The sequence below is a fragment of the Gambusia affinis genome, linkage group LG01 (assembly GCF_019740435.1).
Source record: "Gambusia affinis linkage group LG01, SWU_Gaff_1.0, whole genome shotgun sequence".
Taxonomy (NCBI): domain Eukaryota; kingdom Metazoa; phylum Chordata; class Actinopteri; order Cyprinodontiformes; family Poeciliidae; genus Gambusia; species Gambusia affinis.
Genome location: NC_057868.1, coordinates 40,807,603 through 40,830,057, shown reverse-complemented (window position 1 = coordinate 40,830,057; position 22,455 = coordinate 40,807,603). Strand labels below are relative to the sequence as shown.

The 22,455-nt window shown below is 38.8% G+C and overlaps 4 protein-coding genes and 1 long non-coding RNA gene across 8 annotated transcripts in view; all 5 read right to left on the bottom strand.

Annotated features, from left to right (window-relative positions):
- The window catches only part of LOC122834595 (CMRF35-like molecule 3), a 63,832-nt gene that overhangs the window by 24,114 nt on the left and 17,263 nt on the right, over positions 1 to 22,455 (bottom strand). The gene's annotated exons all lie outside the window — the stretch shown is intronic.
- Positions 69 to 3,324, bottom strand: LOC122834699 (zinc finger protein OZF-like). Its single transcript, XM_044123419.1, has 2 exons — positions 3,007 to 3,324; positions 69 to 1,951 (listed from the first exon to the last, which is right to left on the bottom strand). The coding sequence occupies exons 1-2, from the start codon at positions 3,095 to 3,097 to the stop codon at positions 573 to 575; spliced, it is 1,470 nt and encodes a 489-aa protein (XP_043979354.1). The 5' UTR covers positions 3,098 to 3,324; the 3' UTR covers positions 69 to 572.
- On the bottom strand, positions 4,103 to 5,532 carry LOC122835183. Of its 2 annotated transcripts, none has more exons than XR_006371283.1 (4): positions 5,460 to 5,532; positions 5,037 to 5,129; positions 4,556 to 4,627; positions 4,103 to 4,356 (listed from the first exon to the last, which is right to left on the bottom strand). It is a non-coding gene; the product is annotated as an uncharacterized LOC122835183 (long non-coding RNA). The 2 variants fall into 2 exon arrangements; XR_006371286.1 differs by having other exon boundaries at positions 4,556 to 4,593.
- Positions 7,973 to 12,789, bottom strand: LOC122835080 (polymeric immunoglobulin receptor-like). Of its 2 annotated transcripts, none has more exons than XM_044123854.1 (7): positions 12,711 to 12,789; positions 11,455 to 11,793; positions 10,537 to 10,863; positions 10,397 to 10,456; positions 9,921 to 10,016; positions 9,606 to 9,643; positions 7,973 to 9,519 (listed from the first exon to the last, which is right to left on the bottom strand). In XM_044123854.1, the coding sequence occupies exons 1-7, from the start codon at positions 12,745 to 12,747 to the stop codon at positions 9,442 to 9,444; spliced, it is 975 nt and encodes a 324-aa protein (XP_043979789.1). In that variant the 5' UTR covers positions 12,748 to 12,789; the 3' UTR covers positions 7,973 to 9,441. The 2 variants fall into 2 exon arrangements, with proteins under 2 accessions (XP_043979789.1, XP_043979867.1); XM_044123932.1 differs by having other exon boundaries at positions 10,540 to 10,863.
- On the bottom strand, positions 14,261 to 21,284 carry LOC122834771. 2 transcript variants are annotated; one of them, XM_044123506.1, is made up of 8 exons: positions 21,239 to 21,284; positions 19,232 to 19,576; positions 18,796 to 19,119; positions 18,385 to 18,522; positions 18,034 to 18,144; positions 17,081 to 17,100; positions 16,838 to 16,999; positions 14,261 to 15,781 (listed from the first exon to the last, which is right to left on the bottom strand). In XM_044123506.1, the coding sequence occupies exons 1-8, from the start codon at positions 21,276 to 21,278 to the stop codon at positions 15,614 to 15,616; spliced, it is 1,308 nt and encodes a 435-aa protein (XP_043979441.1). In that variant the 5' UTR covers positions 21,279 to 21,284; the 3' UTR covers positions 14,261 to 15,613. The 2 variants fall into 2 exon arrangements, with proteins under 2 accessions (XP_043979441.1, XP_043979451.1); XM_044123516.1 differs by having other exon boundaries at positions 18,385 to 18,519.

Here is a 22,455-nt window from a genome sequence, read left to right as displayed (position 1 = left end):
GACAGAAAAGCAAAGAAGACAACTGAGAAAAATTGTAACACGGAATAAAAAGAAATGATGCCAATAAGTACAATCGACTTAGCAGGCTTTTATTATTTAATCCATTTTATGGAGCAAAATTTTAATATTTAATATAACACAAATTGCTAGAGCTAACACTATTAGCAGGAGCTAAAGCAAAAATCACTGGAGGATAATGAATGGATGTCTAAAGTTACAATGAAGCATTTTTTAATCTTTGTAATATCACTTTAGTATCTGAGAAAATGTTTTGATCCTAGTGTGAGCCATCATTTAAATATAAATTTAATTTAGCCATATTTAAATTTATAAAAACTAAGCCTGTTTTGTATTTTAATTTATTTTTAACATCTGAAATAAATGTTTCTCAAATAAAATGTATTGCTCCAGTTAATCATGAATGCTTTAATAACAACTTAAACTAATTGAAACAAAGAGCTTATCACAACAGTAAGGTACATTTTAAACACTTCATTTTCTATGAACATTCATGGTTCATAGAAAATTAAAGACATTACAGTCCTTTAGGTAGGAACTCTTTTACTGCCTGATTATTCCCCTCCTGTGTGAATTCTCATATGTCGGTTAAAATGGGATGTCTGGGTAAATGTTTCTCCACAAACAGAACAGCCAAATGGTTTCTCTCCAGTGTGGATCCTGGTGTGCGCATTTAAATTAGACAACTGGCGAAATCTCTGACCACAGACATCACAACCAAAAGGTTTTTCTCCTGTGTGGATTCTCATGTGTGTTTTTAAACTTCCCTTTAGACTGAATTTTTTCCCACAGGCATAACAACCAAATGGCTTCTCTCCTGTGTGGATCCTGATGTGTTTCTTTAAGGTTGACTTATCGCTGAATCTTTGTCCACAGGAATCACAACCAAACGGTTTGTCTCCTGTGTGGATTCTCATGTGTCTGTTTAAACTCGTCTTGTCACTAAAGCGTTGTCCACAAATGTCACAACCTAAAGGTTTGTCCCCCGTGTGGATCCTCATGTGTTTGTTTAAATGGGACTTATCACTGAATCTTTGTTCACACACATCACAACTGAACGGTTTCTCTCCTGTGTGAATCCTGGTGTGAATGTTTAAATGGGACTTCTGGCTGAATTTTCTGCCACAGACGTCACAACCAAACGGTTTCTCTCCAGAGTGGATTCTCATGTGAACATTTATGTTGTTTTTCCAGTTAAAACTTTTACCACAGTGGTCACAGGTGAAACATTTAACCCCTGTCTGGATGTTCCTCAGCAACTCAACAGCTTTTTCCTCTCTAACAATTTTCTTGCCAACCAAACAGCCTGCAGGTTTTGCTTTTGAAGGGCAGGTTATGTGTCTCTGAAGTGAGGACTTGTTACCAAACTGTTGGCTGCACTTGGAGCAGCTCAGCGGCTTGTTGGCGCCGTTTCCTCCTGACTCTGCAGCTCTAGTTTCCTTCCAGTCGTTCTCACTGTCCTCAGTTTCAGAGCCGGAGTCTGGTGGGTGTTTCAGATGAGAACCAGGATGGTTCACATCATCATCTTCATCCTCCTCTTCGTCCCCACTGACCTCTGTCTCTGAAGAGCTGGAAGTGTCTCTGTCAGTGTGTAGGTCTGGGTTCCTGCTGGACTCTGCTCCTCCACCGTCCTCTTCATCACTTTCTGCTTTCATCTGGTCAGCTGAGCTGCTGGTTGGAAGATCTCCAACTTCTGGCTGATGAAGCTGTGAGAACAGAGGTTTATCTTCATGCTCACTTTTCACAACAACAACATTCAGTGGAAGCAGACACGGATCTGTCTCCTCCTTCACACTGAGCTCTTCATCCTCCATACTGCTCCAGATTTTCTTCTCTTCCTCCTTGATGTGAAGACGCTGTGCATCCTGCTGGTCTCCACCAGAACTCTGCTCTTCTTTAGCTTCTTCTTTAAGCACCAGCCTCTCCTGAACACCTAGAAAACACAAAAACAACGTGAAAAAGTTTAGTAAACAAAATTAAATACTGAAGAACTAAACTAAGATTTCAAATTAAAACCGTTATAAATTTATTTATACAGCAAATTCAAAAAATTCTGCTCAGAAGTAAGAGCATTAAACATTAGTTTGTCCAAATAGTTAAAAGTTGGGTTGCAACTGATTATTTTAATAACTGATTTTTCTACCTATTATTCTGATGACTAATTGAATAACAGAGTTGCACATTTTGCAGATTTTAACCATTTAAGATGTTTTTATACATTTTAAATAGTTTTAAATGCAAATAAAATTCTTAAATAACAAAATAAGCATTTTATTCCGTAGAATACAATAAAAACTTTCTTCTAACATCAACATGTGGACAGTTCAGCTCTTTCTGCTCAACTGAACATCAATACAGTGTAGGATGGGGATGATTCCACCTGAGGAGTTCATATTTACAGAAATATGTTCTTTTTTTTATCTTAAATGCATAAATGAATATGTATACAAACATCTATAGATAAATATATCAATATATGTTTTAACTATTTTGATTAATCAAGGCGGTAAAAGCTTATAGCTATTATAAAAACACACAAATTAGTTTAATTTAGATCCCAGTTCCATTGCCTTACACCGCCATGGATTTTATGTCTTTGGTTCTGATGCATCATAATTTTGCCAGTTTACTGAGTAAATTATGCCAGATTAGAGGCAGAAGGTAAACCTGAGTCTTCCTGATGTAAGATATTGTTTACTGGACTCAGATGACCACATTTCTTCCAGCAGCCTAAAAACAAATTCAAGAAATTGACTATAAATCATCGGTTGTCAAAGTGGGAAGGAAACGTCCTTCTGTCGGACTCCAAGTGACACATGATCGGGTCAAAATGTTCATTTCAATCCCCAAATGTCGGGAATCAAAGCTGCTGAGGTTCGAAATAAACGGACATCCTGCTAAGCTAAGATACCAATCAAAGGCTTCACAAGGTAAAACTAACCCAGCATCTCCAACAGATCCAAACGGCTGGAATGAAAACAGACAAACCTGATCTGTGCGGCTGGACCAGGAGGCTGAAAGCGGCGTCCATGTCTTCTTCTGCAGCATCCCGTCCCTGTTGGACCTGCTGTCCCCACATCTCTGGCGGTTCGACTGTGACCCAGCAGCTGCAGCTCAGCTTTAACCGGCCTGAATCCCTCCAGGGTTCACCGACTGGGGCTGTTGCTCCCTAAAAGCTCTATTAACGCTCCCAGAACAGAACCAGAACCGAAGAAAGTACACGAACGAGGATCCGGCTGAGTCCCCTAAAGTGATGAGAAGCTGGAGTCTGCGCACTAGAGTCCACAGGCCAAATAACCCGGAAGTCCCGCCTTCATCAATCATGATAGCATTTAGCGGTCCGCCATGTTCTCATTTAAACCAATTTGACAATATTTATAAACAGTTTTTCCATTTCTTCTTAAAATTATGTTCAACTAATTGCACTAAAAAGTAGAACAGAACAGAAAGAATAGAATAAAAGCTTTGTTAACTTATGCTCAGTAAGTGAAAACATGATACTTAGGCATCATAAAATACAGACAGTTTAGATCAACTTATTAAACAACAGAAAATAATCAAGTAAGAGACATGATCTTCATCAGAACAAACTAAACCTCAGACAGTGTAAAAACAGAAACAACAATAATTTTTGTCCATTTCAGGCCAATGATTGTTACCACTGAGTCTCCAGTACTGAGTGGCCAGTAAAACATGTGCAAATGATCTGGACATGTTTTACAGACCTCTTTCCATCCGTAGGAAATGCATGTTGAAACCATAATTATGGTTTTAAATCATCTGATGATGATGCAACTTTCGTAGAACAAGTTAAAGCTGAGTGAAGCTTATGGCTCTACAGAACAGAACAGTGCTGCATGAACCGACAGCTTCTACAAAGGAGTTGGGGTTATGATGAAGGGGTCATTGTACATGCACTGTCCAAACTAACAGATCTAAAGGATACGCAAAAATCTATGAAAGTAGAAAAACAAACTTTCCTCAAGAATTAAACAATTACTTTTCTGCTGCAAAATTTTAATTCAAGCAAATCAGCAATTTATTTTCATAAGAAGTACATACAGAGTAAAGACTGAGGCTCAGTTAATAAATCCAACTTTCTTCAGGTTTCAAATTCACTGAACAAATGCAGTCCTGAGATCCAGAACCTGAGTCCAGAACCTGAGATCCAGAACCTGAGATCCAGAACCTGAGTCCAGAACCTGAGATCCAGAACCTGAGTCCAGGGTCTCATCTGGGCTGTTAGAGCGTAGAGTAGATCTGGTTCTGGTCTCTGCTGGGAGGACTGAGACTCTGATAAGTCGCGTCCTCAGAGGAAACGTCCTCATGGCCGACGTTCTGAAAGAAGAAATGATAGTTGAAAATATTATAGAGCGAAAGAGTTTGTTCCAGTATAAGAAGGAACATTTTTACAATAATCAACTGTCAGGTTTTAAGATTTTACTGAAATAAAACTATTAATTTCCACAACCTTCTGCAAACTCTCTTCTCAGAGCTTTATATTATTTTTCACTCTAAACAAAAAGAAGAAAATCACCTCCATCTTTACTCCATCGTCTCCTCTCCTCCTCAAATCTTTGAAACAAAACGTTTTGTTAGGAGAAAATGTCTGAAGCCCAGAGAAGGATGGAAGAAAAACATGAAATCATCAGATGGATTCAACAACAAAACTTAACACGTTATAAATATGGATGATCACTTGAAAACAGTAAGGTAATAATTAGAAATTACTTTGATGTCAAAATGTTTAAAGTTTTCCTCCATGAATAAATTTCTTCTACTGTCATTTAAAATCAGCAATTGTAAGGCTTTACTACGTCTTTATCAGACAACAACTCTGGAAGAAGATTTAATCTCAATTGAACCACAGGGGAAATTTTCCAGTCTGCCATTATTTGATAAAATTAAACCAGTTTGTATCAAAATAGAAATGACTTAACTTAGAATAAGTCTCAGAATAAAGTTTGGTTTAGTCTGTGGTCCCTTTAACTGACTGCTGGTGTTTGTTGGTGTCTCACCTCCCAGAGATCTTCTCCTGCAGAAAACCATCAGAGCTGCTGAGTTCAGAACCACCATGGCAGCCAGAGTCACACCAACGATCACAGGAACGTCTGCAGAGGGTCAACAAGCCGGTTCACACTGACCCCTGCTGGTGGATCATGGTAAGGAGCACAGATTCTAGGGGTTTAGACTCATAATGTTCTAGTGTTTGTAAAGTTTCTCTGTAGAAATGTTTCATCCAGATCAAAGCTTTCTGACAATAACATGACATCAGTTTTGTTCTGATGTTTCTAAGGAAAATGAATCATTTTTTAAGTTTCTTTCTGAACATTAAAACTTTTGTAGAAAATTATTTTCACTTCAAAAGATAAACAAAAGTCCAGATGCTACATCAGCTCAGAAGGTAAACAGCAGATACATACATATTATTTATTACTCACAGTGACTGGATGGGAGCTGAGATGCTGCAGGAGTGAAACTTGCTGTCGGTGTGGAGGCTGACGGGTCGACTGCTGGGAAAGACCAAAACAATCTGGACTCAAGACTGGTGCTTAGCAAATCTGTATACGGTAGTAAGAACTCAGGTTTGTTTAAGATATGACATGAGGTCATGTAAAGTGATGGACTCTGACCTGAACATTCAGAGCCATATAAAGACAGTTACAAAGTCGGCCTTCTATCACCTGAAGAAAATTTCCAGGATTAAAGGACCAATGTCTCAGCCAGATCTAGAGAAACTCATCCATGCGTTTATCTTCAGTCGTATTGATTATTGTAACGGCGTCTTCACAGGTCTGTCCAACAAATCAATCAAACAGCTGCAGCTGATCCAGAATGCTGCTGCTGCAGTTCTGACTAAAACCAGGAAGATAGAGCACATAACACCAGTTTTAAAGTCTCTCCACTGGCTCCCTGTAGCTCAAAGAATAGACTTTAAAATACTGTTGTTAGTTTATAAATCACTGAATGGTTTAGCACCACAATACATTAAAGATTTGCTGCTGTTGTATCAACCTTCCAGAACTCTCAGGTCTTCTGGTCCTGGTTCTGCTCTGCATCCCCAGAACCAGAACCAAACAAGGAGAAGCGGCATTCAGCATCTATGAACCACAAATCTGGAACAAAATTCCAGAAAACTGTAAAATAGCTGAAACACTGACTTCCTTTAAATCTCAACTAAAAACCCACTTGTTTAGAGTTTTATTTGAAACGTAATCAATTATAAATTTATTGACGGAATCTGACTTGATGTTATTGTTGATTCTATGTTGCATTGTGTTTTTGTGTTTGATTTGATGTAAAGCACTTTGAAATGCCTTGCTGTTGAAATATGCTATACAAATAAAGTTTGATTTCATTTGATTTGATATGAATTTTGAATATGAAAGGCATCTGTATCGTCCGGAGTGTATATATATATATATATATATATATATTGGATGTAGCATTACCAAGTGACTGCAACATCAGGAAAAAGGAGCATGAGAAGCTAGAGAAATACCAGGGCCTAAGGGAGTAACTGGACAGGGCCTGGAAGGTGAAGACCACAGTGGTGCCTGTGGTCATCGGGGCCTTCGGGGCAGTCACCCCCAAACTGGGGCAGTTGCTACAACAGATCCCAGGAACAACATCAGACATCTCAGTCCAGAAATGTGCAGTTCTAGGCAGAGCCATTATCCTGTGCAGAAACCTCAAGCTCCCAGGCCTCTGGTAGAGGACCCGAGCTCAGAGGAAGAAAGAGAGAAGACCACCCGCGGTGGGTGAGAAGGGAATTTATTTTTGTTTTTATATATAAGGAAAAGGATCTTATAGATTCCCGCTAAGAGGTCTGCCATGCACAGTCTTACTGGGGTCCACCACACCTGCTGGAATCCCCCAGTGTGGGTATCCGGCTCGAAGGACCAAGTAAATGTCAGGTTTAAGCGTCCTAAAACATCATTAATAACACAAAGAGGAACAACAAAAGAGTTAAATTTCTTATACTCGCAAGGAGAACGGACAGACATGTACTCAGTTGCAATCTCTACTTGCTCTGAAGTACGTCTTGCTGCACCCTCTCTTTTTATTTCATTCAATCCCTAGTTACATACACATTTCATCTTTAGGTCACACAGCTGCAACATGATTCAGAGTTACACAGCATAACTTCTGGAACACATGTCCATGTATGATTAAACAAAAACAAGTTATACGACTTCACACAATCTTTTGTGTCAAGGGCACAGGAACTTCCTGCTGAGCGATTATCTGCTGAAACCGGCTGCAACCACTCCCTTACTCAAAACATTCATGTCAACCGCTTCCTTCAGTGAGGCTTCCTTACATCAGTGTGACTATTTCCAAGGTCTCTGGGATTTATCAGAAAATGTCTGATCATTTTGCTGTTATCTTTGAAAGTACAATCTGTGTTGACTGTCTTAGCCAGAAGTCTCTGTGGATTAGCACTCCAATAGTAAAATACAAAAAACTCTGTTGAAGGTAAATGTTGTAAAACTAAACTCAAAGTTCTTTTTTATTTCATAAATGATTTTCTGCTCATCATTTTTTCAAATTATTCCAACTAATTACCTCAGGTTTGTGGTTTTTCCACTCAGTCTTTTCCTGCTCTATATCCAGTAATTGCTCTTCTCAGAGTTCGCTCTTCCTGCTTCAGCTCATTAAAGATCATCTTTTGTCACCTGGTTTTAATTTACATTGAACTTTTGTCTCTAAAACATTTTGTCTGCACTGTCCAGCTGTCTGACCGCCTGCTGACTGGAACCCGACTCAGTTCCTGATGGCCCAACAAACTGTTTGAACTTAGAGTCAAAGTTCATTCATTTCCCTCTGAGAGCATGATGGAGGATCTGTGTCTGTTGTGTGAACCATTTACACAAAAAACACAAGAACTGAAGAAAAATCTCCTTTTATTGTTATTCTTGCTGCAGAAGCATTTCATTTTATTAGTCACATGATTTTAAAAATTGCTAGAAAAAGCAGCAAAATTACAGATTTATCATCTTGCATGAATAAAATCCTTCCAGTGGATTTCACTGAACCCAGCTAAAGATTCAGAAAGGAGGATCCGACCTCCAGCTTCCTGCACTAAAACATCTCAGCCTAAAACACAAGCAGAAATAAAACAACAGAAAAAAGGAAAACCAGAAACAAATGGCAATAATTCACAACAATTTAAGTATCTGATAATAGTATCTGATACTTAATGTGCAAAAATAATCTGACAAAAAGAAAATGCACAGTCAGATTGGCATGTCAACTTCCTTCTTGCCCTCGCTGAAGGCGGATGCTTTTTTCCTCTGCTCCCTTTCTGCCCATGCCTGCCTACTTGCTCTGTTTTGGTCTTATTACTTAGAAACTGTTTAGTGCTCATTAATTTTGACAAATTTAGAGCACACTTAGAAAGTCCAGAGATTATTTACTTTCTCACACTGATCTGGCAACCCAGAACAGGGACCAGAACAAACTTAGATTCTAGAAAAACTACATCAGCAACAACTTTTTAGACTCTTATTCTTCCAAACCAGAAAAGAAATTAGACCAGAGGATTCTAACTCATACTTATCTAGCAACCCTAAATAGGAGTATCTAGTTTAATTACTTTGGATAAACATTATTAGCTTTTTCTTCTTTCTTTTTGTTTGTTATTTTGTTTGTATTTCCTTTTCATTTCTGTAAATCACTTTGCATTGCCTTGTTGCAGAAAAGGTGCTATTTAAATAAAATTATCTTTACCTTTTACCTTTAAAAAGTAATTTCAAAATTAAAGAAATAGAAAAAAATGTTACCACAAGGTGGCAGTAAAGCTAAAGCAGAAGAAGTCGACTATTCAACCCATAAAGCTGAGAGAAAGTTGAGTTGTTTTAAATGCATTATGTTGCATCTCTTAAATTTTTTGAATCATTATAGTTTTTATAGATTGATTAGAATCTATAAAAATTGTGAAAGATTAAAATCAATAAACTGTCAATGGTATTTAAACACAAAACCTTTTTCTCCAGGAAATGAAATTAAAAATCTGTTCAAATTAATCTCTAACTCAATAACTGAAATTATCCTATATTTGTATTTTATTTCTTCAGGCAGTTATTTGATGAGCAGAACCAGAATTTAAGTTTGAATCCAGAGTTTCATTTGGGTCAAAACAGAATTTACAGGTAGATCTGAAAAATTGGAACATTGAGAAAAAGTCACATTTAGGAAACTAATGATGCTGAACTTAAGCAATATTCTAAATTTATTACATTTTGGATTTTTATTCTCTGAGAAACAAAATAATCAAAATGACAAGAAAAAAAGACTTGAAATATTTATCTCTGTGTGTCATGAATAACTACAAGTTCTTCTTTTTAAATGAGAGATAAAAAATGTAAATCTTTCTCACAACATTTAATTTCTCTGCGATGTGATTGTATATCAGCTCTTTTACTCCTGGTTTCTGCTGGCAGGTTCGAGGTTCTCATAAATCAAATCTTCAGAGGGTATCCGCTCACAGGCAAAAGTCTAGAAATAATAATAATAAAACAAACTGAGCCTTCATAAGCCAGATGCAACATTTTCATCCAGTTTTTAATATTAGAATAAATCACCTCCATCGGTTGGCTGACAGAGCCTCTCATCTCCAAACCTGTGGAGCAAATACACATATTAAAATCACAATTTAGATCAACAAGCTTTCATTTTATAAATAGAAAAACAACAAAGACAAGAAAAATCAGCATCATTCAAAACAAATCCAAATCCATCTAAAGCAATGAGACAAAAAGAGGATGCCATGTGCAGAAGGTCTGGGTTTCCCTCTGAGCCTGTTTCAACACTTCATTTATAGTTTTACTTTTTATTTTTTGGAAATCATAACAGAAAACCTGTAAACATGAAGAGAAGTGTGTTGGTTGCTTCCTCACCTCTCTCAGATCTCTTCCTGTAGGAAACAATCACAGCTGCTGATAGCAGGACGACGGTGACGGCCAGAGTCACAACAATCACAATCAGAGGAAGCTCTGCAGAGATGAACAAACTGGGTTTTACTGACACCTACAGGCGGATCATGGAAGTGACTATTGACATGTCACTACCTTAATAATTCTTTCTTCTAGACCACAGGTGTCAAACTCCAGTCCTCCAGTCGCTGTCCTGCTGTTTTTAGATGAGCCACAGGTACAAAACCCTGGAATGAAACGTCTTAATGACCTCCTCTTTGTGTGGATCAGTTCTGCAGAGCCTTAATGACCTCATCATTCTGTTCAGGTGGTGCAGCAGAGGAACATCTAAACGTTGCAGGACAGCTGCCCTTGAGGATTGGAGTTTGACACGGCTGTTCCAGACTTTAACCAAGGTAACAAACTCCTGGTCTTTAACTGATAATACTGAACTGATGTACCTCTACATGTTGCTCTGTAATTCTGGTCCAGAGGTGATGGATCAGTGGTTTCAGAGGAGACTGTTGGATAAAAATACATATTGTCAAAACCTCCTCAGTGCTTATATATTTGTGTGTTTTTATATATTACTTAAACTCACCACCTGAGACGCTGACATTGAAATCCAAATGTGAATTCTTCCCAGAGTTTAAATATGAAAGGCATCTGTATCGTCCGGAGTCAGAGCTGGTCAGATTCTTAATGGTCACAAAAAAAACATCTGAAGATTGATATCTGTCAAATCCAATGCTGTATCTGCCGCTCTGAGCTGTGTCTCCATCGGTGTAAACAAGAATGTTTTCTTCTTCTTCACATTGTCCTCTGCAGAAATATTTGGTTTTTCCAGAGAAACTGAAGGAACAGGCGACTGTCAGTGAGCTGCCAGCGTCTTTACGGAGGTCATGATCTTTTCTGCCATCCAGCAGAGCTGTTAAAATAAGATAAGATAAAATAAGATAAGATAAAATAAAATAAAATAAAATAAGATAAAATAAAATAAAATAAGATAAAATAAAATAAAATAAGATAAAATAAAATAAAATAAGATAAATCTTTATTGTCATTGTCACAAGAACAAAGAAATTTAAAAAGTGCCATCAGTCAGTGCATATGCTTAAAAATAACTCTCACAATTTACACACAATGTTAGAAATAAATAACAAATAACTGATAAAAAAAACTAATAAATAAGAATAGCCACATTCACACACATCATTCACCTCCATTAAAAATAATCATCAGTTACTGTCTGATCTCAGCATGATGCATTCTGATCACATTAATCCCAGTTTCACTCTGGGAGCTGCCCAGTTCAACCAGTCTGAGGCTGGAAGAGTTAAACCAGTAGAAACTGGCATTCATATAAATCAATTATTTATATCAAAAAGTAAAGACATGTTTAGTTTTAGTTTTTTTACTTCAACAACCTTCAGTATCAGACGAACCTCAGCAGCTCTGTGAGCGACTCAAATGTTCTTCATTTCTTTGGGAACAAAAAGCAGCTTTATTAGAAACTCACCTTCTGCAACAACAACTTTGAATTTTGCGAATGTAGAAAGAGAATCAGTCAGACCACATCTGTAGAGTCCTGAGTCAGAAGGGGTCAAACTGGAGACTTCTACAGTTAAATTGTAAGACTTGTCAAAAACGCTTTCAAAATATTCAATGCTGTTTCTTCCTCTTGCTGCTTTATTAGATGTTGTGTTAAGAAGAATATTTTCTCCTTGACAGTTTTCTTTGCAAAAAATCCTCCATGATCCTAGTGAGAAATTGTAGCATGTAATGGTGAGGTTTTGTCCAGGTAGCCGATAGAAATGGTTAATCGTTTTCAAAGAACTGTTGCTCCCAACCAGTAGAGCTACAAAAACGAAAAAAATAAGTGTTAATATCAGAAATTTCTGTTAGGAAGTACAATCTAAGCATGTTTTCTACATCCAAATAAAAACACACAAGCAAATACACACACACATATATATATATATATATATATATATATATATATCGAAGCAGCATTATATATTCTGAAAGGTACTCGAATCATTCGAGGGATCATTTCAGTTTTAGACCTGACAGGATTCTGTTGGGTAAATTTACTGTTGAATGAGGAAAAGGTTGTTTAAATAATTCAGATTACATGTCGGCCCTCACTGTAAACGCCCCAGCGCCCCCTATGGTCCATATGGGGGACCATCCGCCGATGGACTCTGGACTTGACTTGACAGGAACACGAAGCCGAGAGCTCAAACTGTCCAGCTGCTCATTTGTCAGATGTAAGTTTGTGTGATTCTTCAAGACGTTTTAATAAATGTGAACTTCTGCACATTATGACCAACTGCACCCAAACTGAACCGTTCCTGGGCTGATATTTTACTGTCAACCAGATGATGAACAATTTTCTTAAACAGACTTTCTGCTTTTTGATTTAGTAATAATGGAAGTTAGAGGAAGTACAGAAATGAAGTTTTTATTTTAGGCTCCTGTTTTTAACATCTAATTAGTTGCACTTCTGATTACAGAAGAAGATAAATCATTCGTAGGCTACTTCCTGAAAGAAGCTGCTGAGTGAACTAACATTCTAGTTCAAGTTTTCAAAATGAAAAATGGTTTCACTGGGAGAACATGGAAACTATCGGAACCAGAACCGACCGCTGCTCCACCATGAAGCCAGGAGGAACCTCCCAGGGTTTATCAGTGTTTCCCTGATTCACTTTCTGCATCCTGATTATTATGTTTGAAGGGTTGAAAGTTACAGAAATAATAATAAAATAAACTCACGGAGGATAAAGAAGCAGCAGAAGATGCGACCGGCCATCACACTGAGGCTCTGATGGTTTCCTGTTTCTTCTATCGAAGCTCTTCTTGTCCAACTGAAGAAGGTCCTTTTGTGGATGAGCTAAAATATCAGTTCACTTCCTGTTTCTAAATTTTCTTGTGCTTGTCTCACAGTTCTTAATTTCCTTCCTTAAACTTGATCCATCAGTTCCTGTTCAGGCTGAGCTGAAGCTATTGAAGTTACAGCAGGTTGTGTCTGGTTTTGCTGTAAAGTCTTAGTTCTCACCACTTTAAATAAGATCAGTGTGTCTTTCTATTTAATGTTTTACTTTATTTCATTTTGTTTTATTTTTCATCTTCCCTTCATCTGCTTTCTTACACAGAGCTGTTCATCTCCTCATTTCCTTCAGCTCGTCTCTCTTCCATCCTGCCTTGCTCTGCTGGTTGTTTTGTCTCTTCCATTTCTCTCTCTGCCTGTCAGTTTTTATCTCCTCTCTGGCTCCTTCTGTTGCTCCCTCCGTTAATATGCCTCTTTCTTGATTCTCTCTGGATGTTCACGGTTATCCTGCAGCTATTAAGTTTACGTCCTCTTTATAAATTTTCATTAAACACTTGCCTTGCATTCATCTCTGCAATTGGATCCTTCATTCATCACTGAACATGACACTTTTCCTGAGAAAATGATGTTTCAGTTTAAAGGCAGAAGCCAACATGGCCTCCAAGAAGGAGGCGGAGCCTGAAGAGTCAGTAGATGGAAGAAAGATCTGACAGATATTAAACTGTATCAGATGTTTTACTCCCATCCATCTGACTGCAGGTCAGTGGGTAGAGTATTTCCTCTGGCGATTGGAAGGTTGTGGGTTCAATACTCACATACTGATCACACAGTTATGAATGTGCAAAACTGGGTGAATGTGAGTTTAGTTTATGACTAGAAACACTCTATAAAAGTTCAGACCTTTTAAAATCCATATCAGAAACTACTTTACTAATTTAACTTCTGACTGCATTTTGAAACTACATTTCTCAGTCGGGTTTACTCAGGCTGTGGTCATACATTCAATCTTCTGCTGGCCACGCCCCCAAATCAATGTTACACTCACACATGAAAATGGCTGCAAATAAATGCTAAATTATACAACCGTCCATCTTGGAAAAGCAGAAGTGGAGCCTCCTGCACAACCAACAAGAGTGCAGCAAGTGGTTTCTGGATGGTGAATCAAGAAAAAAAACACTTGTCTTTTCCAGCAGCCATTGCACAGTGCAATCAGCGGTAAAAACAGCTGAACAAATGTGCTGGAGCTCTGCTTGGGTTGCTAGGTAACGGGGAAGTGCCCATAGAATGTTACTAAAAAATTGGGATGTTTTTAAAATGAAACGTTTTCCAGACATCAAAAAATATGAACTTACTGCCAAGAATCGTCTGGATGTTTTTAAGAGCTTTGTCTGTTTTTAGAAGCAGTAGAAACCCAAATGGAAGAGTAAAAACAGAAAAACTCTCTTTGAGGAGCTTTCTAGCCAAGTGAAGAAAAGGCCGTGTGGTGAGTGCTGGGTGAGATCAACTCATTTTATTTCACGTCACAAAGAAATCTCCACATCCTGCATAAGGCCATCAGAACCCAGTCGGCGATTTATTGATCGATTCTGTTAACTCTGATGTTTTCTGTGGATAAAGTTAAAAACTTCTCCACATCTGCTCCAGGTGGTCAGATGTCAGAATGACAGATGGCTTCAGGTCAGTTTAAAATAAAGAAAACATCCTGGTAACATGGCGTTACCAACTGCAACAGAACAAACATCTTTTATAATATTACATTAGCAACATATCAATAACCGTAGTTATTTATACTTACGCATAAAAGTTAATTTTTTTATCAACTTGATTTTACATTAAGAACTTTAAACTAAGTGTTTAGAAAGAAAATTAAACAGTTTTAACTTTTTCCCAACACATGAAAGAGATTATCCCAGTTTTAATCTGTTTCTAGAGCAGGGGTCACCAACACGGGGCCCGCGGGCCCCCGGTGGCCCGGGGGGACGCTGTCAGTCGGCCGCAGAGCAAGTTCTAAAGATAGCCACTGTCATTATGGAGCACTGCCAAAAAATGATTTAATTTAATGTTTTTACATTGAATTAATAACATTTGTTTATATTTAGATTTTTTTAAAGTAAATTATAATTTTTTTTAAATAAATTGCTTTATACATAAAACTGTTTCTGTGGTTAAAGTTCAGAAGGATTTTACCTGTGAAGCAGCTCCCAGTCTCCTGGTCCACATGGACATTTTTAAATTAATTTTAATGAATCTATCAGACAGAAGTTTCTCTGTAAACCTTGGAGAATCTGTGTCTTCTTCAGCTTCATTTAGGTTTTGGAGTTCCTCAGGGACATATCCTGGGGTGGGTTTCATTTCTACCTATATGTTGGAGTTTTGATCTTACATTTTCAAAAAATCTGATAAACTTCCTCGACACATCTTACCTGCTAACTGTCAATTCTTTATTAAAAGTGGCATTTAGATAGTTTTAGACTGTATGATGTTATATTTTTGAATGTTTGATCTGTAAAGCGATTTGTGGTTTTTGACCCATGAAAGTTTTTATATAAATGATCTTTTTTTTTCACGTTCGCTCATATTTTTCATAGTTTTTCATTATCCCAGCACTGAAGTCTTTTATAGAAGAAAAAGCATTTTAGCATGTTAGCATTTAGCATCAGATCCTCCATGATGTGAAGCAGTCTGGAGGGTCAACCGCAGGTGAAGCAGCTCCATCTGAATCATGCTGGTGCTGATGCTTGTAGGAGCTGCAGATCCTGTTTCTGTGTTTCAGGGTTTCAACTCGTTGCCTCGGCTTCAAGCTTCCTGTTGATCTGTGAGGATAAACATGGCTGCCGCAGAGCTGAAGCTAAGTTATAGTGGAGTAAAGCCGCCCATCTTGGCTGCTCCCATCAACTCGAGGATCAGCGTAGAGAACATCAGTCATGGTTCCACAGGAAGCTCTGGGACGAGACGCCGCCTTCCTGCTGGAGAACTTTACTTCTGCATAGACGACCTGATCTGAGGCGTCTTCGGCCTGAAGACAGAAAACAAACATGAGGAAGAGTTAGAATACAGAGTGAAATTTATGGTGTTTAAAGGAACTTAGTGATTGTTCCAGATTTGTGGTGCATAGAAGCTGAATGCTGCTTCTCCGTGTTTGGTTCTGGTTCTGCTCTGCATCCAGAACCAGACCCAGAACCTGAGAGGTCTGAAGGTTGATCCTGCAGCAGCAGATCTTTAATCTGTTCAGTGGTTTACCAGCAGTAGTTAAACTGCAGCGTTCTGGACCGTTGGGTTGTTAATCAGGCCTGTGAAGACGCTGCTGCAGGAATCAAAGCCACTAGAGAGAAACTAGAGCCTGGATGAGTTTCTCTGGTCTGAGACTTTAGTCCTGGAGATGTTCCTCAGGTGATAGAAGGCCGACTTCCTAACTGTCTTTATGTGGCTCTGAAGAGTCAAGTCAAAGGTCAAATCACCTGAAATCTCTAGTTTTCTGCTGGAACAATTAAAGCTGTGTGTTGACTCTAGATCTATAACTCTAGATCATTCCTCTTTAGACCCAGAGATAATAATGTCAGCTTTGTTTCTGTTCAGCTGGAGCATAATGGAAGCATATAGATATTCAATAAGCATATAGATATTCAATAGACATATAGATATTCAATAAGCATATAGATATTCAATAGACATATAGATATTCAATAGACATATAGATATTCAATAGACATATAGATATTCAATAGACATATAGATATTCAATAAGCATATAGATATTCAATAGACATATAGATATTCAATAGACATATAGATATTCAATAGACATATAGATATTCTCTCTGTCGGCTCCAATGAAGCGTTGTTGAAACAAAGAAGTTCCTGGTCTTTAGTTCAGACTGGAATCTCTTCCTGCTTTAATCATCTCCAGATTGTTCTCCGGTTCTTTGGTCTTCATGCTGCTTTTTGTCTCTGATGATCTTAAACGACCTCAGAGACCAGAAGCTGTGGACTCTGTTTATTATTTAGTAAGTTATGTAACGTTAAAGAACGAGGAAGTTGAATCTGGTTTGAGTTTCTGTAAGGATCTGCTCACCGGTTGCTGAGTTGTGGTTGCAGTTCCAGAGCTGCAGCCTCGGTTGATTTCAGCTTCTGTTGGTTTGGTGTTTGTGGTTTCATTGTAAGATGAGTAGATTTTCACATCAGCAGATCTCCACTCATCAGCTTCCTCTGTGACGTCTTCATTCATTTTGGAGTTCTTCATCAAAAGAAGTTGGTTTTTATTCATCTCAGTTTCTAAAATAACTCTTAAGTGCTTCCAAGATGTTTTCATGCTCACCTCATCAGCAGGAGGATTCTCTGTTTGCACAGGAGAAACGGAAAAACATTTCAGAATTTAAACTCTGTTTGTTTTCTAAATCTTCTTTCTATACATTTATGGTTTCTGTGTTTCCATTCTTCTCTAAATTCACAAATTTTCCTCATCTGTGTTTCCAAAGTTTGTGGAATATTCCAGGTATTTGTTAAAACTACAGACTAAACACACACAGTAATTCTAACATGTTACTGTAACACAGATGTTTATAACAACATCTGTGTTTTTCATGTGGTTTGTTCAGTTTTTACTTTGGACCGATGTCTGACCAGCACCAGAATCATGGAGGACCCTGATGAACGTCAGGTGACAGTAAAGTTGTTTTCAGTGTTTCAGGTGTTGCTGATCTTTATTGTCTCCATGCACCTTGATGGTTGGTGAATTAATACCAGAAACATTTGGATCTCTGTCCTGTGGAGCCACCAGAATTAGGAACCCGAACGTTCTGCATGTATTCGTCTTTGTGTGAGTGAGTGAGTGAGTGAGTGAGTGAGTGAGTGAGTGAGTGAGTGAGTGAGTGAGTGAGTGAGTGAGTGAGTGAGTGAGTGAGTGAGTGAGTGAGTGAGTGAGGAGGTGGTGAGTGAGTGAGTGTGAGTGAGTGGTGGTGGTGAGTGAGTGGTGGTGGTGGTGGTGGTGGTGAGTGGTGGTGGTGAGTGAGTGTGGTGGTGAGTGGTGGTGGTGGTGAGTGGTGGTGGTGGTGAGTGGTGGAGGTGAGGTGGTGGTGGTGGTGAGTGGTGGTGGTGGTGGAGTGAGTGAGTGGTGAGTGAGGAGTGAGTGAGGAGGTGGAGTGGTGAGGTGGTGAGGTGGTGAGTGAGTGAGAGTGGTGGAGTGAGTGGTGAGTGGTGAGTGAGGAGTGGTGGAGGAGTGAGTGAGTGAGTGAGTGAGTGAGTGTTTGTGTGTGTTTTCCGGTGCCTTACCTGTGTGATGTTTTTCAGATCTTTCTCTGCAGCAAACCAGCAGAACCACAGCTGACAGGATGATGATGAAAACCAGAGTCAGAGCCACAAACCGCAGAACATCTGCAGACCCTGTTGGAGGATTAACACGTTTGTTACTCTGGGTTTCACAGGGAGCTTTGGTTCTGGTACTGGGCAACAGATCCTCATGTCTTCCTGCTGAAGGATGCAGATTGTAGAAATAATTGCAATAATGAAGCTTCAGTTCAACATTAAAGTGCTGAAGTTGTGATGTTTTGATGGTGAGATGAGCTGATCACCATTTTGACGTGTTACAGAAGGACTGAACTGAAGGATTTCTCCATCACTCACTGTGGTTTGGTGAATCTTTAGATGTTGAGTTCTCCTGATTCAGATCAGAGGTTTCAGAGGGAAGTGAAGGTGTGAAGCTTCCTGAACTGGAGCTGAAACTGGTTCCAGTAGATGCTGTGGAGGCTGAAGGGTCGCCTGCTGGGAGACAGAAGATTCAGAGCCAGAGATGCTGTAAGAGTTCTGGTTTAGACAGCCGAGCATCGAACACGGAGGACGAGGACACAAAGCTGCTGGGTGCAAACTGAGGAAGTGAAGAAAGTAATTACACTTTATGAAATACAGCATCATCAGAAAACCTTTCTGTCTAACAATGTGATTTTTCTAAATTCATGTTTCCTTTAAGCTGATTTATTTTAGTAATCCCAATTCCAGAGACGTTCAGAAAGTTTCATCTTCTTTGTAAAAACTCACCAGTTCTGACAGTGACCTGAAAGTCTCTGTATGAACTACTGGAACCAGTTCCATCCAGTTTACATCGGTACCGTCCAGAATCAGATTGGACCAGCTGTGTGATGGTCACCAACAGAAATGCTCCTGATTTTTGTTCTTCATATTCAATGCTGTATCTGCCTCTGTCAGCTCTGACTCCATCAGTCTGAACCAGAACTTCTTCGTTTCCACATTCTCCTCTGCAGAACAGTCGTTTTCCCCCAGAGTGTTTAAAGGAACAGGCGACTGTCACTGAGCTGCCGGCTTCTGTAAGGAGGTCAGGAACTTTGTTTCCATCCAGCAGATCTGTACAAATAATCACCAGTTAGTTTCTGTTCTGTTTGGATCAGTTCATGCAGCAGAAACTGGAGGAGAAACTCAAACTGCTCTTCACTCCTTCAGTTCAACAGAAACTCACCGTCTACAACAACCAGTCTGAAGTCTTGGTATGAACCTGATGATGAAGAGTCGCCTGAACCACATCGGTACCATCCTTCATCAGACCGGGTCAGCTCTGAGATGCTCACATGGAGAAGAAAAGCATTTATGCTGGTTTGTTTAACATTTTCAGTTCTGTATCTTCCTCTCTGATCGGTGGACTGTCTTGTTTTAATCAGGATGTTTTCTCCTTCACAGTTTTCCTTGCAGAAGAACTTCCAGTTGTCAACCAGAGAAGCAGTACATTGAACTCTGACCTCTTCTCCAGCTGCTCCATATATATTATTTGGTGCATTAGCAGAGCTGCTGATTCTGTCCTGCAGAGCTGCAGGGAATGCTGTATCAACAAGTTGTCGTTATTTCTTCCTGTGAGAAACCACACTGATCGCAGTTCTGCACATAGTTACAGGAAGAAAATTATATTTAGTGTAGATGGATGGTAAAGACCAGGCTCAGAAATAAAAAAAGCATAATGTGAGAAATACAAAGTTTTAGATTCTCATCAGCAAAAACAGACAAAGAAAAGTTAAATACAGAAACAGATTAATTTAGAAGTCATGCCTGTAAAAGTACATAACCTCCAGAAGACGACATAGAGTCAGAACTTTAGACGTTCCTCTGTGGGACACCACCAGGTTCAGTCCTGGGACCCCTCCCATTTCATATTAATAAACTCCCAATGGCTCAGATTAACACAGGAAATAAGATTAGTTACCATAACAACCCAGATGACACACAGCTCTACATTATGATGTCACCAGGTGACTCTGAAACGTCCAATCACTGAACAGATGCTGAGAACAGATAGATGTGTGGATGTGCCACGACTTTCTCCAGCTGAACAGAAACAAAACTGAAGTTATTACAGAGGAACAATCTAGAGTTATAGATCTAGAATCAATGCACAGTTTCAGTTATTACAGATGGAAACCAGAGATCAGGCCCAAAGTCTGATCTTAACTTTCAGAGGCACATAAAGACAGTTACAAAGTCGGCCTTCTATCACCTGAAGAACATCTCAGGAGAACTTTTCAGTTCAAGCGTCTTTATTCAGGCTGCAGTTAGGCAGCAGACAAAACAGACAAAGCCTGCAGAACACTAATGTTTACTATGGACACAAAATGTCTTGCACATTTATCTCTTCTAATAAGCTGCAATATTAGCAATATTGTTGCACATTTTGCAAAGATTGTTTGAAGTTAAGATATTTTGAAAAGGAATAAGCTTACAAAGTTGATAAGTTACCAATGTTCTGTTTAAAAAGATTTACTGGTTAGTTAAAAAATGCCTCCTGGAGAATCAGTTTCTCTTTTTCTCTTGAGAATCAGAATCTGTTCGTTCTTAATGAAATGTTGTGAACTGAGTCCATAAACTGAACATGGAAATTGCTTTAAGATTTAAAACAATAAAATGAGATGCAACAACTTCAAATTGAAGATGCTGCAGCTCAGCTTTTGTTCACTTTTTCTCACAATCCAGAACCATCAGAAATTGTTTATAGTTTTTTATTTTTTGGCCTTTTTGCTTTGCATGTTTGCTTCAGTTTCTTCATGTTTCCAGCAGATGCAACCTGAGAGTTTCTGTGGTTTTGTTGTGAGACATCAGCAGGATTAAAGATGAAAACAGGTAAGAACTGATGCAGGTTGGACAGAAACATCCAACAACAAACAGCAACAAAATAACTCTGGAACAAAACGAGCAAAACAGCAGAAGTACGAAACGATGACGGCCCAAAATGAGCAGCAGCGTTTAGCATCCAGATGGACTCAGAAGTTCAGCTGTGTTGGAACAGTTTGGCTTTAAATATGCAGAACAGAAACTGATGACACAATCTGAATTTAGTTTAGAGCAACTAATACAGGAAGTGACAGGAACACATTTTACCTAAATTTAAATAAATGTCAAAAGTTCAGTAGCTTTAAGTCAAGACAAATCTTTAAAAAGATGAACCAACTGCCTCAGATCAGAATGAGGAAGATTTACTCACAGAGGAAGAAGCAGCAGAACAACCTGCGGTGGATGTTCATGATGAAGATGTGATGATCTGCTGCTGCAGGTTTTCACACGTTCTGCTGTTGAATCAAACGACTTCCTCCTCCAGACGTGATGCAGAGCATCTCTCTTCCTCTGCCACCGTGAGTCACGTCCACACCGAGGCTCACGATGCTTTCAGTGATGGTCTCATCTCAAAATCATTTTTTTAACAAGTGGATCAGAATCCAACTAGTTAAAAAGCTCGTTAGATGGGAAGTATTTAAATGCTGGAAAGGACACAGCTTGTTGTTTTCTTTAGAATCTCCTGTTTATTATCTGTATTTGTACAAAGATATAACAATAAAAAGTATTTATTTATTCTGGGCAACCAGAGGAGTCACTCCGTGTTTGTTGGAGTCTCATCTCTCAGTTTTTCTCCTGCAGAAAATAAGAGGAGCTGCTGGGAACAGAACAACCAGAGAAACCAGAACCTCTGCGGAGGTCCAACAAGCTGGTTTACACCGACACCTAGTGGCGGCTCGTGGAACTGCAGCAGGCCGTATGGGTCATAACAGACACACTCCCGGTAGACATGAGGACATTGTTTACACTGTGTCTATTCCCAAAATACAGCCAAACAGAGTCAGAGGATTGCTTTAGACTGAAAATAACTTTCTAATATAAGGCAACAGAAATAAGGAAAATCAAAAGGAAAAGCTTTTGACCAGTGGAGGCAGCCGCTTCATTCTGAATCAGTGGTCAAAATAGATAAAATGATTATACATCCGTTGCCTTCACTGACTAAACAAAGAGGTTGGATGTCAGATGTTGAATTTTCCTTTGAACCAGAAGTGACTTTAATTTTATTTGTGTTGCACATTTTCAGCAACAAGGCAACACAAAGAGGAAACTGAAGGTCAGAAACTTCCTGAACTGGAGCTGAAACTGGTTCAGGCTGCTGGTGTGAACGTCGACGTTTGGATTCTAGACTCGACTCAAGTTAAAATAAATAAATACAACTTAGACTTCAAACCCATATTTACATTAAAAATGCATCAGATTTGTCATCTTTATGAAAACAGTTTCCTTCATTTTCACTGGTGCCAAATAACCGTTTTAACAGAAAGTTTTAATTCAGGATCTGAGACTTCAAAGTCTGTTTTATTACAGTTTTATTCTATTTGCTATTTTTTTTACTGTTTGTGTAATTATGAAGCACCGTTGATTTCA

Bases quoted from the DNA above. Each gene is read 5' to 3' on its own strand.
- LOC122834771 (XM_044123506.1), bottom strand. From the start codon at position 21,278: ATGAACATCCACCGCAGGTTGTTCTGCTGCTTCTTCCTCT. The intron at 18,523-18,795 runs GTGAGTTTTTAC...TCTGTCTCCCAG, and splicing joins TCAGGTCACTGTCAGAACTG to CAGGCGACCCTTCAGCCTCC. The intron at 17,101-18,033 runs GTAAGGCACCGG...CTGTGCAAACAG, and splicing joins ATCTGAAAAACATCACACAG to AGAATCCTCCTGCTGATGAG.
- LOC122835080 (XM_044123854.1), bottom strand. From the start codon at position 12,747: ATGGCCGGTCGCATCTTCTGCTGCTTCTTTATCCTCC. The intron at 10,864-11,454 runs GTGAGTTTCTAA...TTATTTTAACAG, and splicing joins CAAAGTTGTTGTTGCAGAAG to CTCTGCTGGATGGCAGAAAA. The intron at 10,457-10,536 runs GTGAGTTTAAGT...TTTATCCAACAG, and splicing joins CAATGTCAGCGTCTCAGGTG to TCTCCTCTGAAACCACTGAT.
- LOC122834699 (XM_044123419.1), bottom strand. From the start codon at position 3,097: ATGTGGGGACAGCAGGTCCAACAGGGACGGGATGCTGCAGAAGAAGAC. The intron at 1,952-3,006 runs GTTTGTCTGTTT...TGTGTTTTCTAG, and splicing joins GGTCCAGCCGCACAGATCAG to GTGTTCAGGAGAGGCTGGTG.